The 16,114-nt window shown below is 43.0% G+C and overlaps 1 protein-coding gene and 1 pseudogene across 1 annotated transcript; both read left to right on the top strand.

The window, feature by feature from the left end:
* LOC124669833 (sulfite exporter TauE/SafE family protein 3-like) lies at positions 1 to 8,470 on the top strand. The gene is made up of 12 exons (XM_047206376.1): positions 1 to 174; positions 389 to 548; positions 1,868 to 2,068; positions 2,156 to 2,220; positions 2,323 to 2,350; positions 2,425 to 2,501; positions 2,598 to 2,684; positions 7,128 to 7,178; positions 7,602 to 7,823; positions 7,975 to 8,068; positions 8,147 to 8,287; positions 8,385 to 8,470. The coding sequence occupies exons 1-12, from the start codon at positions 1 to 3 to the stop codon at positions 8,468 to 8,470; spliced, it is 1,386 nt and encodes a 461-aa protein (XP_047062332.1).
* Positions 8,471 to 11,722: 3,252 nt separating this feature from the next.
* Positions 11,723 to 16,114, top strand: LOC124669843 (annotated as a pseudogene).

A 16,114-nucleotide genomic window follows, 5' to 3' on the forward strand; every position in this document is an offset into this window, starting at 1 on the left:
ATGGGAAGGAAATTGAACGCCGTCCTGGCGCTGGGCATAGCCTACATTATTGTTACCGCTGCTGCCGCCGTCGACGACAAGGGCCTCTCGTTGTCCGGCACCGTTGCAGCACCGGAGAAAGCGAGCTCCCTGGGCAAGGTCGCAGGCGGAATAACTTATCACCACGTGTGGCCGGTAATGATCAAAAATAGGAACCCCTTCTGTTGTTTGAGATTCTACTTGTATTTGCCCAGTTTGTTCTACTATGTTAGTCTTAGTACTGATATGTCCAAGATGCAGGATTACGTTGTAGGGTAGTTACAACATCGTATCTTCTAACACATGAATACCCTTTATTGATATGCCATGTTAAACTTTGGTGTATTTTGTTGGTTTGCTTTCTTCGTAGCCCATGAAATTTGGATGGCGAATAGTGCTGGGGTCATTTGTTGGATTACTCGGGGCAATGTTAGGCAGCATTGGTGGCGTAGGTGGCGGTGGGATCTTCGTGCCGATGCTCACCTTGATCATTGGCTTTGATCCAAAATCATCGGCGGCCATGTCAAAATGTGAGGGTTCCGTTCATTTGCTTTACTATTTCATTTTTTACCTTTCAACTTATAAAGTATCCGGTCCTTGTCTTTATACTTACTTTGTAATATTTGCAATGAATCCATCCACGTCCATTTATAATGGTCTTCGCACATTGTGACATTAATTACTATTATCCCCGTTTCTAAGTAGATCGGCAAAAGTCAAGTAGATTATGTTTTAGCTAACCACACAATCTTCATTGTATATTTGAATGTTGCTTCCTGCACATATCTGTATGGATTTTTTAAGATGAAAATATTTTCCATGAAAAATCTAATGAGACTTTTCCGAGAAACAATGAGGGCACCGCGCTTTAACAACATTTTTCATTACTACCTATGTTCCTATGAATAAGGTGCATTCCTAGAAGAACATTGACCGGAAGAAATAAGTAACATCAAGAATTAATCTATGTACATGGTCAAAGATAAGTCTTGAAAAGCGTGTCAATAGAGGGAGTAGTCAACGCAAAAAAAAATTGGTAGAGCTCTTTCTAATAAGTCAGGTATTTACAAAGTAGCTTTTTTTCTGAACAACCTGACAGAAGCACTGTCTATTTATTAAGAGTAGTAACTTGTATTGATGGCTTGGGGTATGACTCTGACTTCTGCATCGAAGCGATATACACAGCCTTAAATTTATTGCGAAGTTTCAAGTATCATAGTTAGGTTACAAGGATCACGTAAAGTGGCTACATGAATCAACCATAAGAAAGAGCACAAAAGACCTCTACATGATGGCTTGAGACGCTTTCCAAATTTGACTAGAAGCTTCAGCTAATTTTTTTTTTTGAACGAACTCAAGTGAAACAGCTCAGCTTTTGACAATAAAGTGAAGATGATGTGCAAAGACATCATTAGTCTTGAGAAGATCAAAGTTATCTCTTGCCTTTTGCAAGGCACTAGATTATCCTAGCAGTCAGATCAAAATATTTGGAATATATCTACAGAAGTTCAGGAGCATCCTAAGATTTCACTCATTAAATTTTAAATGTAAATGCAAGAAAGAAGTGAGCTTGGTTTGGGAAGTGGAGGTACAACCCTGCCACCCAGTATCGAGTCTTGACGGACGCAAATTTGGTTTCTTATTAAAAACGATATAGGGGTTTTCCCTACCACATTTTTTTTGAAATGCAAGATACATTTGAAATGTATTGCATCGATTAAATAACATATATTTTAATTTGACATCTATCATAGAATAAAAAGAGTAGAAATGGGAAAATCATCACACAAGAACGCACCTATCCAAGATATGTTAGTTTTGTGATTGTTTCTGAGAATCTCTTCCACAGGTATGATCACGGGAGGTGCTATTTCAACCGTGTACTGCAACCTCAAGCAGAAGCACCCAAATTTGGACATGCCAGTGATAGACTATGATCTAGCCCTTCTCTTACAGCCCATGCTCATGCTGGGGGTCAGCATTGGGGTTATTTGCAATGTCATATTCCCTGACTGGCTTGTCACAGTTCTCTTGATCATCCTCTTTATAGGTTCTCAGACTTGCCTCGAAAATGTGACGGTTTACCCTCTTCTAGCCTGTAGCTGACCTCAGAATGAATTCCCATCTTAAATTTTAGGTACTGCTACTAAAACTCTTCGAAAGGGTGTTGAAACATGGAAGAAAGAGAACCTAATAAAAAAGGTAATAATTCTCTGGTCCTTTTTTTATCATTACGCTTTTTCCGCAGTACATATCGTTAATGATGTGTGATAGGCACCTTAATCTGGTTTCTCATTTCAGGAGGCAGCGGCAAGACAATCAGAGCAATCAAGTAACTTCAATAAACCTATTATTAATCATCCACAAAATGCAGAAAATGTTGTTTATATTGTGTTTATTTGACAGGTGAAGAAAATGAGTATACGCTACCGCCTACAGAACATGATGCTGCAGCTGAGAAAACAAAATCCTCAGACGAAGCGGTGAACTAAAAATCATGAACATTTCTACATTCCCTAGCGGTAGAGGGAATCATCTCCAGTACTATCTGTAAGACTTGAATTCGGTTTATGATGTAGGTATCCATTTGGAAGAACATTTACTGGAAGGAGTTTGGCCTTCTTGCCTTTGTTTGGGTAGCATTCCTTGCGCTTCAGGTCACTAAGGTGAGAAAACACTTACAGTTTCAAAATATAAATGCAATCGTGTACAATTATCCAGTACCCTTTGAGTTTCCATTGATTAGTTGCTTTTTCTAGAATTATAGATTTGTCAACTTCCATGCTATATTGTTTTTGTAACACGAAGCTCAACAGACATTCACATGATCTTCAGAATACAATATTAATCATTTATTTGTGCTACTATACATTTATAAAAATCAAAAAATTGTATGAATTTTGTGAATAAAATTTGAATATAATTACACACGTTATTTTCCAAATATATTAGTAGTCAAACTTTCTAATGTCTTACCCTTATCTTTGTCCAAAAAAGGGTAGCTTTTATAGGGTCCATGTTGCTTTGGAATTTTACATGATCTTAGAAAGGTAAACTTAGACCTTTATTTTTTGTATCGATAGGTTATGTGGGAATCCAAAAATTTATCGTGAAAACCGCGTGCATGGCCATAACTTTGTCCCTCCAACACGCCATCAATACTTCGGGTTAGCAACTAGAAAATTTATATGAAAAAAAGATAGTCAGTAGAGGGAGACCTCGGCATACATGTATGCCGACGGTTGCCCTCGGTGTGTATGCCAAGGGCCATCCTCAGCTTAGCAAGGACATGCAGCATTGTCTGGAGCCTCCCAGTGGCGTTGGTATGCCGAGGGCTACCATCGCCATATCTATGGTTGTTTGTTGATGGCTACGCTCGACATACACGAACATGTGGCACCATTAGGTAACTCTTGGCGACAGTTGTATGCCGAGGGTTACCCTCTGAAAGATGCGACCCTTAGCTAAGGTCAAGCCCACTGTTTTGGCCATAATTTGAGAAAAGTGTAAGAAATAAAAAAATTCAAAAAAGAGAAAACCTTCGCACTATGTTGTTTTTCATGTGACCTAGATTCCAGGAAAAATAAGAATCTCTAAATATGATGTTTATTCTCAAAATCCTCCTCACAAATGAGCTACTATGTATGAAGTTTTATGGCCTTCAAGTCAGATGAGCTAGGTCACCACAACCATAGCATAGTTTTCTTTAGATGCGTATGTCATAGTTTGTTCAAATGACCCCATATTTTTACACTTGTGTGCATCTTGGGATAGCAAACAACATTCGTTTTGGACGTTTTTATTTACTTTGCACAAAAAACTTATTTCCAATCTAAGTGCCAAAATTGGGTATTTTCGTGAATAACCTACCAAGAATCCATTCCAAAATTGTACCACGCTAATTTAAAAAAAAATTGTAGACCATATTTTATGACAAGTCGCCAACTGGTTGAATCTCAAAAGCTTCGCAGCCATCTCTTACCGATTTTTTTTTCCAATTCAGCATGAAGTGAGTGAAATTTAAACTATAGATGATTCATAGCTTGATCATCTTTTTTTCCTAAAATAATTTTTAGGTACACAAGATATCATTTCATCAGAGATACGCTAACAATTCTACAAGACGCAACCCTTAGCTAAAGACGGTCAAGCCCACCATTTTGACAATAATTGTAGAGCATGAGAATTTTTTTTAAAATGAAAACCTTCACATAATGTATTTTACGTGACCTAGTTGAATGGGAAAAGATAAAAAACTTCTAATACGATATAAAATCCTCCTCACAAATGAGATACCATGTACCAAGTTTTATGGCTTTAAAGCCAAATGAGCTAGGTCATGAGCACTATCATAACATAGATTGTTCAAATGACCCTATATTGTCCATATGTGTGCATATTGGGATGACAAACAATGGTCATTCGGAAATATTTCATCTCCCTTGCATAATTTTTTTTCCATTTCTATTATATATGTTGATAGTCACCCTCGGTGTACCTATGTAATGTTGATTCATGTGGATACGCCGAGGGCATTTTGTGGATACTCGTGGACTCTTATGACACAGCCCCAACAATATGCTTGACAATTGTTTTTTTATCGAACATACATTTGTTTTACTCAGAAAATTGAATCAAATTGGAACAAACATGAGAACAAAATCCCAAATAGATAAACTAGAAAGGACACGAGGATTAACTCATTCTCGATCCGGGCAAGAATTAACTTAATTTTAAATTAATAGCATCACTTAATTTTAGTTGTAAGTCACGTGCAACTAAAAAAAATCGGTTACACTAGCAATATCATGCGCAAAAAAATCAATGTTAGCTCCAAGTGTAAGTTAATTATTACTCGTTCAGAACTGGCAAAACCAAATAAAAAACCTACCGCAAGTTTGTTGTTTGCGTGGAACAGGCCGATACCCCTACGCAATGGATGGTTTTGGGCGAGAGGGAGGCGATGATGTATTTAGTGGGATCAATGTGCACTTATTCCTTTCATTACATAAAATATATCTGAGATTTTTGTTTGTTTTAAATGTATTTAAACACCAAATAGTATCTGATATATCTGAATTTTAACAAAGTCTCTGACATCTTTCATAAAACTAAGAGTACAAAGATTTAGGGAAAAAGAGATTAGAGAGTGGAGATTGCTGCGGCTCTTTGTTTTGTCGGGCAAAAACAATAATAATAATGTAACGGTGAGGGTATAGTTCCGCCACATGTTAGTTTGTCATTCGTACGATTTGATACTTTTATTTCCTAGTTTAGATCTTTTTTTTCAAAAGGAGGTTGCCTCTACATCAAAATGATGATGTTAGTTAGCCTTTTTTATTTTGGATTTTCTAACAGAGGAAGTGATGTATTGGCTCTTGGGTGAATATGTTTCTTCTATGTAAAAATGCATATTTAATACACTTTAAAATATCAAAAAATCTAAACAAAAATATTCATGTTTACAGTTTTACATGCTACGTGCACATGAAGTTTTTCCATGAAAAATCGACTTGTCGTATAGGCTGTGTTAAAATGACAAAATTAGGTGCTAAACTTTTGTGAGGCATGTTTTGTCTTTTTTACACCCGGAAGCCGAAATTAATTTCTGAGTTTTACAAAGAAAATTAAAATATCAACCTAAAGCCTCACTACCAGTTGCAGCACCTACAAACTTGATGAGAGGGGTATGCTTTGTTTTTTTAATAAGAAGGTACAAACTTTTGTGAGAGCCAGCATGTGATTGGTTGGTTAGAAGGGACCCACTTTCATGGTTATGAGAGATTAAACTCTGGGTTTGCCACTTTGGTGTCTCATAAATGCAGAATACTATAGTGAGAGGTGATATTTTCATCGATGGGGCCGGTGGTGCCCATGTGCGATCATAGATGTGAGTGTTGAGATTGTTTGATTCCCCACCACATTGTTCTAATTTACCTTCTCCTAGCTCTCTCCTGCAAGCACACCTCTCTCTCTTGCAAGTGCCAAAAATCCCATCCGGGTCTCCACCCTGGCCACGCCTCCACCGCCGGTAGCGCCACCGGTAACGATGCTGACCGAGCCGCTTTCCGCCCCGGTGCTGAGTCGTCGAAGCATCGGCAACCAACACTGGCAGTAGGTATATGCTACTTCTAGCACAACACAAAACTATTGGCAGCTCCCGTCGATCGCGTAGCACCGATGGAGAGCTCCGGCTACAACTCACAAACTTGCCACACCACCACAACCCTTGCAGCATCCCAGTGTTCAGCTGGCAGCACCAACCACTGACGGTAGTAGCATCACCATCATTGGTTGCACCATCCAACAAAATATGTTGGTAGCACAATAGTTGAAGCCCGGTAGCACCACCGATGACGGACAGTAGCAGAGTCTCCATTCTTTTGTAGAACCCCTCACAATGTATGCATCTTTCCCAACAACTAATTGCAGCAATGATGGCTTCCGCCTCGCAGCACCACTGCCTCCCCTTGTTGTAGCATCGACCACTAGGGCTCCGCATCCATGCGGCCGTCGCGTCAGCTTGTAGTCCTCATAGGCCGTTGTCTGGAGCTCCACCACCCCATCCACGGTGACGCTGGCTTGCGGCGACCGGAGGTGGAGATGATGGAGCAGCGGCATGATTTGGTCGAAGTAAGCCATTTCAAACACGTAGGAAAAGAGATTGAAGAAGGGGAATAGATGAAAAGGGAACGAGTGGTGCAGGATAAACGGTGAGAAGATAAGGTAGTATGGCCCCCACATGGTAGCACGAATAAGGACCTCCTGGGCGTGGAGACCGACCGACCTGCCTTGGAGACCCGGAGGATGGCGTTGTGTTATGCTCGGTAGGAATTGGATCATTTTCCTTTATAATTCGGCCTAATGAGAAGAATGGCTTTTGCCTTCTCCAGTTAGCGGCTCATTTTCTAAAGAGCGTATAGTTCATATAACAAGGTAATTAATAATAACTTTTGTCAAGAAAGATCACCAAAAAATTCTGGTCCATACTTTTACATTACATTTATTTAGAACCCAAATTAGCACGCTGATTGGATAACACCCTGACATCCCTATAAACTATAACACTGACAGTAACATCTGGCTTATGTCGATATTCATGTTTGCAGAACTATAATGCAATTTGCTCCACCTGGTACTGGGTATTGAGCTTACTCCAGGTACTTTACTTCCTTTCTTCACCCTTCTTTTTGCTGGAACAAGTCACCTCATTATTTAACCAGAATATTTGTGCAAAAAATGATCTGTAGTTACGAAATTGAGATGGTTATGGTTCAAGGAAATTTCCATGCCACTGATTGAACTGCCCGAACATACCATTAACTTTTTTTTGTTGTTTTTTTGTGAAGGGAACATACCACTATCTATTATAGCTTAACTACATATCCCCTATTTGTAACAAAAGAAATTTGGGCCCTTTTGTCTTCAGTTTCTTTCAATTTGCATTTTGGCTGGAACAAAAACATACATAGTGTTGCCATCTTGTACCATCAAGAACTGAGATTCGACCTTCCAGTATTATCAATAGTCCATATTACTATCATTACTAACACAGTTCCTATACCTGTTCGAAATGTAAGCAGATCCCAGTCTCCGTTGGAGTGTCCATGTACCAAGCAGTAGGTCTGCTGAAGGGGAAGAGAGTGATATCATCAAGGGAAAATAAGCAAGGCAGCCCCAAAGCTCATCAGCTAATGGTATACTGCTTCTTTGGCGTCACTGCTGGTATCCTCGCTGGTATGCTTGGCGTCGGTGGTGGCACCGTCATGGGGCCTCTCTTCCTGGAGCTCGGTATCCCTCCGCAGGTAAAATCTTTGTTTGTTCATTGCAAGAATCAAATGCTTCAATCTTGGTTTCTCACTCTTTAACTGGCCAATGATTTGATTGTATTCCTTTTTTTACTTGCATATCTCCATCCCATATTTGACCTGTTTGTATTCCCTTAAACTGCTGCAGGTCTCAAGTGCTACAGCCACCTATGTAATGATGTACTCTTCCTCCATAGCCGTCGTAGAATACTACCTCCTGAAACGGTTCCCTGTACCATACGGTACTGTCTCTTTTTTTTTCTCTTCTTCTCCTACGGTAACCACGTGGGACTAATGATTTTTGTCTGAATTTTGTGCAGCTCTCTTCTTCAGCAGTCTGGCATTTTTTGCTGCGATTGTTGGCCAGCGGGTTGCGAGGAAGGTGATTAATTTATTAGGGCGGGCATCATTTATCATCTTCATATTGTCCTTCATGATCTTTGTCAGCGCGATTTCTCTAGGTACCGTTTTCTGTCCTTGGTACCCTCACTGCAACAAATTCGCGGCGTCATGTGGTTTCAAACCCAGCACAACCTCTTAAATCTGCTCTCTGTGTAGGTGAAGTCGGCATCTCCAACATCATTCACAAGATGGCGCAGCACAAGTACATGGGATTCGGCAACATTTGCGAATATGATGCATAGAAAGATGCAGCTAGCCTGCACGCATGCAACTACCGCGTGACGTATTGTGCAGTTCCAGTGGATCGAACACGGATTTGCAGATCTCAGGTTACCGGAGGGCTACGATATCAGAATTTCAGGAAGTAGCAATTAACCAATGTAATCAATGATTAGATGTCATATAATTGCAGATGGATATGCAAATGCCGAACTAATATGGTTCTTGATTAAGGATGGAAATGGGTAAGGTATAGATAGGGTAGAGCAATACCATACTCATATATGTATAGTCGGCAGGTAGAAAATTCTACCTATCCCCGTACCCGCGGGTATGATACTTTACCTACATCCATACCCGATACCCAACCGTTAGATTAAATAGTATACAATTTATTCACAATTGTACATTCATCGATGGCATATTTGATATCTTAACTCAATAATCGATAATTGAGTATATGACAACTATCAAAATTTAAAAAATTACAATCACATACCCATAACTCATAAGTCAATAAGAGTACACAACTCACACGACATACTGACAATTGATGTCAACTTAGATAGGTTCACTATGAAAACTCCACCAACATAGAAGGAAAAAAACCAAGGACGTCAGCGAGCAAAAATTCACTATATCGAGTAGTGTTCACAAACATTGTGGTTATCTTATAAAGTGATAAACCCTAGCCGATGGCTTACAATAGGTATATATAGACGGTGGCGAAAATCCATACGCCCCCCCCCCTCACACACACCCCGCACCCCCAGACGTCCCTGTTGGGCACATTGTGGGCTAACTTCAGACTCGGCTCCACTTCGGACCAAGCCTCCCGACGACGGGTCTTGCTCCGCTCGTTAGAAGTTAGCTTTATGAATTTGGATCAAAATAACATTCACAAACTGAATAACTAGGCTATTTGACTACATATGTCCAAAATTCAGAATAAATGGATATTGTATCGGTATACCCATGGGTACAAGTCTATACATCTGCCCTTCCTGTGAATTAACGCGTAGAGTATGGGTAATACCTATGTTTATAAAAATGTGTCCATACCATTGCCCATACGGATATGGTATCTGTTGGTACCCTTCCCCGTGGATAAAATGATGGTTGTGATGGTGTTGATGGAGATGATGAAGATGATCGCCCAAGCCTACAAGATCCAAGCAACTGCATGATGGATCCCCTTCGGTAGGTTCCCCCTCCAAATTCCTTTTGGAGGTGAGGTTTCGTGGCTTTTCTGTTTCTCTGTAGCTCTAATCTCAGATTCGTCTTCACATGCGTAAGGGTATATTATACCCCTATGTGTGGTTTTGGTAATTAATGATAATTCCTATGGACTAATGTTTTCCTTGAGTTTATATAAAGGAATATTCAATAGGTAACGCTTGTAGTCCATGTGTTGGACTCAAGTGTGGATGCCATGAATATAAAGATATACCTTGAGTATTATCATCAAGATCACCGATTTGAAGAGAAGAATATGATATAATCAAGAATAAGAAATGATGATGGAGTTGTAGTGTGGAACTCAATTTGGCCATTCTCTAGCTTATGTGTTAAGTAATGGATGATCAAGATCTTGAGAGTTTGATTTCAAGATAAGAATTTAAGATATGGCTCTAAGTAGGCGTCTTGATAGACTCATAAGTTGAGATATGGTTGACCAAGGCTTAGAGGGTACATTGGATCATGTGATCTTTTGGTAGGGTAAGGTTTTCCAATTATGCTTCATGAACTAACCCATTATATATATGCATTTATGTTGTCTATGTGGGTTATTTTTCCATGGGAATGTACCAAAATTAAAGATTTCATATAGCCCATGAGAGGATGTCATCAAATGGTGATCGTCGTCAAGGTTGAGAAGATAAAATTCAAGATAAGCATATAGAGAAGATCATGCTTGAATCTTGACGTCCATTTGATATATAGCCCGTGAGAGGATGACATCCTTGAGTGCTTCTCCAAGCATGATCTTCATAGCCAACAATCCAAATGAAATCCCAAATTCAAGATACCATATAGAGAAGATCATGCTTGGAGAAGTTCAAGGCAACACATAAGAAAGGATTTCATATGGTCCATTGTTGGGAAGGAGGCGATGGAGTGGATTGTTGGCTATGCGGCCTACCAAGAAGCAGTCAAGAATGGCACAACCACGGTGGTCGTTGACGTCGAAGACGACGAACCTGGGCAGAATGCCCTTCCACCTCGTCCCGAGGGCCATAAGTGTACCAAAGCCGATCTTGCCCGGGAGACATCGGCCCTTGTAGAAGATCGTGGCCATTCTCAAGTCGCCCATGCAAGAAGGGACAAGAAGATGCGCCTCGAAAAAGAGGCCTCTACTGCCATATACCTCAATCTCACCAAAGAGTCCATTAAGGTCCAAATGATGGACTTCGAGGCCAAAAAGATGGACGCTGAGGCTAGAAGGCTCGATGCCAAGGTGAAGATTCAGACAGAGGACACAAGGATCATGATGACCAACTTTGCCACCATGGATGATGACATCAAGGCTTGGTATCTGAAGAAGCGCGCCGAAATCCGCACGCGTGACACCTGATCTGCACTGCCCATATCAAGCACCATAGCCTCCTTGTGGACTATTTTTTGCTGATCATGGTCATATTGTTCCCCTTTTGGACTACATTTTGTACCGTACCATGTGCACAATATGATGAACTTATATTTGAGACCTAATTTGAGCCAATGTGATGATTATATTTTGATCAAATTTACTTTTTTTTGTTTTTTGAGAGATTTTAAAAAATAGCCCGGACGGACAAAATCATCGGCCCGCTGAATACCGTGAACAACCTTTAACCATTTCCGTGTCCGTATACCGACGCAAACGGATGATAAGTGAAATGTGTAGAACCCATTGGAGATGCCCTGACGAAGTGAACGCAAGTCGGAGGTATCCCAAGCCCACACACAACCGAAAGCCGTCATAAATGCAACCCGCCGCACAGACGCAGAGGCAGAAGAGGAAAAACAAACAGTCCAACCCGCAAGCTGACACGCCACCCTCCGCTGGCTGCTGACGTGCTGTGCTGTGCGCACGGCCGCGCCCGCCCGACGAGAAAAGCTTGCGATGCCGGGAAAGAAAAATTGGCCAAAAAAGAAGGAAACCCAAAGCGGGCGAGCAGCGGGCGGGCGCAAGCAAGCGAGGCCACCACCAGCGCGCTTCCCAGCAGCAGCTCGGCATGGGCGCAACACTAAAAAGAAGGGAAGCTACCTCCCCCCAAACTCTCCCTCTCTCTCTCCTCCGCTCCCCCTCTGTAGCATCTCTTCTCCCCTCTTCCGTGCGGAGAACAGTGGCATCGCGCTGCGCCTGGCGAACCGCGGGCGGCAGTGTGTGCTTGATTCATGGAGGAGCAGGACGGCGGGTTCGGAATCGGCGGTGCTGGCGGGAGCGGGAGCGGGGCGGTGCGGGAGCTGGTGCTGATGCAGCAGGAGCGGAGGCGGCGGCGGGAGGAGGAGGAGGAGGAGGTGCGGCGCCAGATGTTCGGCCGCGCCGCGTTCCAGGCGGCGGCTGCCATGGGCCAGCATCAGCAGCAGCACCCCCACCAGCAGGCCGTGGAGTATGCAGAGCTGGCGGCCGGCGGCGGGTTCTACGAGAGCGAGGCGGGCGGGTCGTCGGAGCCCGAGCCGCACGGCTCCGAGGACCGCCCGCGCGGGGTCTCCGGCGGCAAGCGCACCCGCGCCGCCGAGGTGCACAACCTCTCCGAGAAGGTGCTGGACTTGGCCGCTCGTGAAACCGTTCTTTCCTTCGCCCTGCTCCGCTTTTCTTGCTCATTTCCAGATGCTAAAGGTCTCTTCTTTGGTTCGGCGCAGAGGAGGAGGAGCAAGATCAACGAGAAGATGAAGGCGTTGCAGAGCCTCATACCAAATTCCAACAAGGTCAGCAGGACAAAACCAACAAAGCCCTTGACTTTTATTTCCTTGCCCCTGAATTCGGGGATGCTCAGCTCGGGTTTGTGATGGAAATTAACGGCTTACTATTTGCGTGGTTTGCAGACTGACAAGGCGTCCATGCTCGACGAGGCCATCGAGTATCTCAAGCAGCTGCAGCTCCAAGTGCAGGTCAGCAGACGCATTTATTTGGATGATATAGTAGATGTTAGCATGCTAATGCAATAGAGTGCTGCTATACACACGACAAATTCTATCCGATTTGTGTACGATCAAATTTACCACACGCGGGCAACGAGCGGTTTGGCTTTGGTCCGTGACTTGGGATCGGGAAGGGATGACCTGGTCCACTAACTGAACATATCTCAAATTGCTGTAGGCTTTCCGAAAATAGCTAGTGAAAAGTAGGTGTAGGGTTTATTTAAAATTAGAAAAAATGTTATATTTAAAAGTACTTAAAAACATGAAATAAATATTTACATGTACATATTATCTTGATACTTTCACGTGCCAATTCCCAAGAAAACATATGATCGTATCTGACTTATATAAAATTAAAAATATGCAAATGACACTATAAGGATTGAATTTGTACTATTTAAAGAAATACAAATTTCAAATTTTTATTTTTGTGTTAGCTACATATAATCGTATTTTTACTTGAGAACTGTGGCCACGCGGCGTCCACCATCTCCCTTAAAACCCCACCGTCGCGCATTTCTTTTTTCCCCGCCTTCCAACCCTAGCCGCCGCCGTCCAACTGCCGCGCGAACCTCCCACGCACCCACCGACGATGAGCACACCGTCGAGCTCGCGCGGCCGCTTCAACACCGTCGGCCGCCATGCCTGGTGGTACGGCCGCGACGTCGATTACCACGCTGCGCCAGTACGGCTTGCGCCAGCGCGTCCGCGGGGACATGCCATGCGACCCGCTGTACTTCCCGCAGGCGGCGTGCATGGCGCCGGCGGCGCCGACTCTGCAGAGGGCGCCGGAAAGGACCGCGGCGTCCGGAAGCTCGCGCACCGGATCGTCGTCAGCCGTCGCCCGCACGCGCTCGGCCGCGCCCGCGCCTCCTTCCGGAGGCGTCGTCATCCGACACGAGGCAAGGTGCGCAACCTCTGCTCCGGCCCATCGGACAACGGGGTCGGGCCGCCACCGCCGCGTCAAGGAGGAGGACGCCGCGGCCTCGCCACCGCTTCCACCGTGGAAGAAGAAGCAATGGTGGGAGATGGAGGCGGAGGCGGCCCTCCGTGGCGACGACGATCCGGAGGAGTTCCCCGGCCAGAACTTCATCGTCGGCCACTCCGTCGACGAGGACTACCGGCAGATCGTGATGGACCCGCGGCAGGCGGCGGTATGGTCCGCCAGGGACCACGGCACCAACTTCGTCGACCTCACCGGACCATCGGAGTTGCAGGCGCCAAAGGAGGATGAGGCCGACGAGGACAACAGCTGGTCCTTCGGGCCATCCAGCTACGACAGCGACGACCTGGACTTCAGCCCCTTCGACTCACGGTGCCGCTAGATGTTTTTTTTAGTTTTTTTAGTTTAAATTCGCGTTACTTTTGTATAAATTTCGTTCAAATTTCGTATGAATATCGTTTTAAAAATATGATTTTAACTTTCGAATCCTAACGGAATAGAGAATGCTCTGCTGGCACCCCCATACGGCAGTGCCGACGTCCCTGCCGGCGCCCGCCGGTGGAGATGCTCTTACTAGGCTCGGCAGTACTGCGGTTTGGGGCTGGACTTGTGCATTGTGAAGAGAAGTAATTAGCATAGGAGAAAGCAGTATCGTACACAGATCGGACACGAATTGTCGTGTGTGAAGCATTTTCGAATGCAATAACTTTTGACTGATCCAAACTGCAAACCGCCAACATCAACATCAGAGTTACAGTGATAGTATCTGGCTGGCCCTATTGATTATTAACCCAATCGATAGTGAAGTTCTAATGCTGGGAGATTCTCTTTTCACATAGCACACCAGTGCCAACTACTATATGTTGACGTTGAGTGTGTATAGCCAGATCAACTTTTTATGACATATATATAGAGCTTGTTGGTTTCCTTGGACTAATTGTCATATTTCCCGGCATGCCATTTTACACTGCTGAACAAAATCTTGTTATGTTAGGGCTAGTTTTGCTGTGCGAATGCACTTTGACAAATCCTGTGCCAATTGATATGTATGCCAGCTAGCTATATTCAGTTGGTAGCTGCAATAGTTCAACTGCACGTAAAGACTTTAATTCTGAGATTGCAATTACTAATATGGAATTTTTGCTCTCATATCTTATTGCAGATGTTGTCTATGAGAAATGGCGTTTACTTGAACCCATCATATTTATCTGGATCACTTGAGCCTGTTCAAGCCTCGCAGATGTTTGCAGCCCTCGGTGTTGGTGGAAGAAATGTGGCAGCGCCGAATTCTGTAAACCAAAGTTCAGGAGCTCATCATTCATTCGACCCAATGAACCCCCCACCTCAAAGTCAACCACAACCTGTTGCTTTGCCAAGTTGTCCTAACACAACTATTCCCGAGCCTTCGTTTCACTTGGGGGCATCACAGTCCCACCTTCGATCATTTCAGTTGCCTGAATCCTCTGAGGTAATAGAGGAAAACAGACTAGTACACTACTTTCGGTAAATATGAGATTTCAGTTTCAGGGGGCATTTTTCTTAAAACATGCATTCTTCTGTTTTAAAGATGATGTTTCGTGGGGAGATAATGCCGAAGCATCACCTAACACCAGCTCAGGAAAGAGCTAATCCACCAGGTTTGTGAGAATTTATGTAACTAGCTATTGTTGCCAGCATCTTCATTTGTCTTGTGGACAGCAAATCTTTCCATTTTTGATGCATACCTCTTCATCCCCTTGAAGGGAATAAGTTGAACTGACTAGGGAAAAAATCACCCATGTCGAGCACACATTTGGATGGATACTCAGATAGCAAATACTCCTTCTTTTAGGTTAAGGGTGCATTTGATATTGTGGTAGATGATGTGGTAATCCAACTGTTCTGACCAGGTTTTTACTTATTTTTTCCATTTGGCTAACCAGATTTTTCTTTCTTTTGTGGCTATTTTCTCACAATAGATTGTAAAATAAGTTGAGTACAACACAATTCAGCAACCGCAAACTAGCTTAAGGAGTTGGATTGTGATTCAAGCTGATGCTAGAGAAAAAAAAGTCTTTGTTTGAACATGTTATCTACGATGTGCTTAAAACATGGACATCACAATGTGAAAAATCCTTGATACTTCAAGTTTTAACTATTGAGTATTGACTTCCTGTAAATGAAAATACTGCAGTCGGTTATGAAATAGAGATGTGGTCTAGGAATACAATAGATTGACTAAAAAGATTTTGGCCTAATTTAATCGGTTCTATGACTTCAGTCATAGGCTCATAGCATTAATGAGCATATTCCTTCAGGCAGGTGAGCTAACCAACCTAGCCCAATATGTTACTAGTGCTTCATAACATCATCAACTGCTCTTCCCATGCTAGTGGCTGCTAGAATTGCTAAGTTAAATTGAAGAAGTAATCAACTATGTAACTCACTTTCAATAATAAAGAAAGCCGTGTAGGCTGGGGCATAGCCTCCTTTTCGGAAAAAACTCACTTTCTGACCTACATCCAACTTTTATATTATTTTTTAATGCAGACTTTCTTTTTGTCTCCGTTCTCATGTATCTTAAAAAGTATATCGACAAATACTAACCACAGTTTGT

This window comes from Lolium rigidum, chromosome 1 (genome assembly GCF_022539505.1).
Source record: "Lolium rigidum isolate FL_2022 chromosome 1, APGP_CSIRO_Lrig_0.1, whole genome shotgun sequence".
NCBI lineage: Eukaryota > Viridiplantae > Streptophyta > Magnoliopsida > Poales > Poaceae > Lolium > Lolium rigidum.

Coding starts and splice junctions, on each gene's coding strand:
- LOC124669833 (XM_047206376.1), top strand. CDS start 1: ATGGGAAGGAAATTGAACGCCGTCCTGGCGCTGGGCATAGCCTACATT. Junction 549..1,867: donor ATCGGCGGCCATGTCAAAAT/GTGAGGGTTCCG, acceptor TCTCTTCCACAG/GTATGATCACGGGAGGTGCT. Junction 8,288..8,384: donor TGTCAGCGCGATTTCTCTAG/GTACCGTTTTCT, acceptor CTCTCTGTGTAG/GTGAAGTCGGCATCTCCAAC.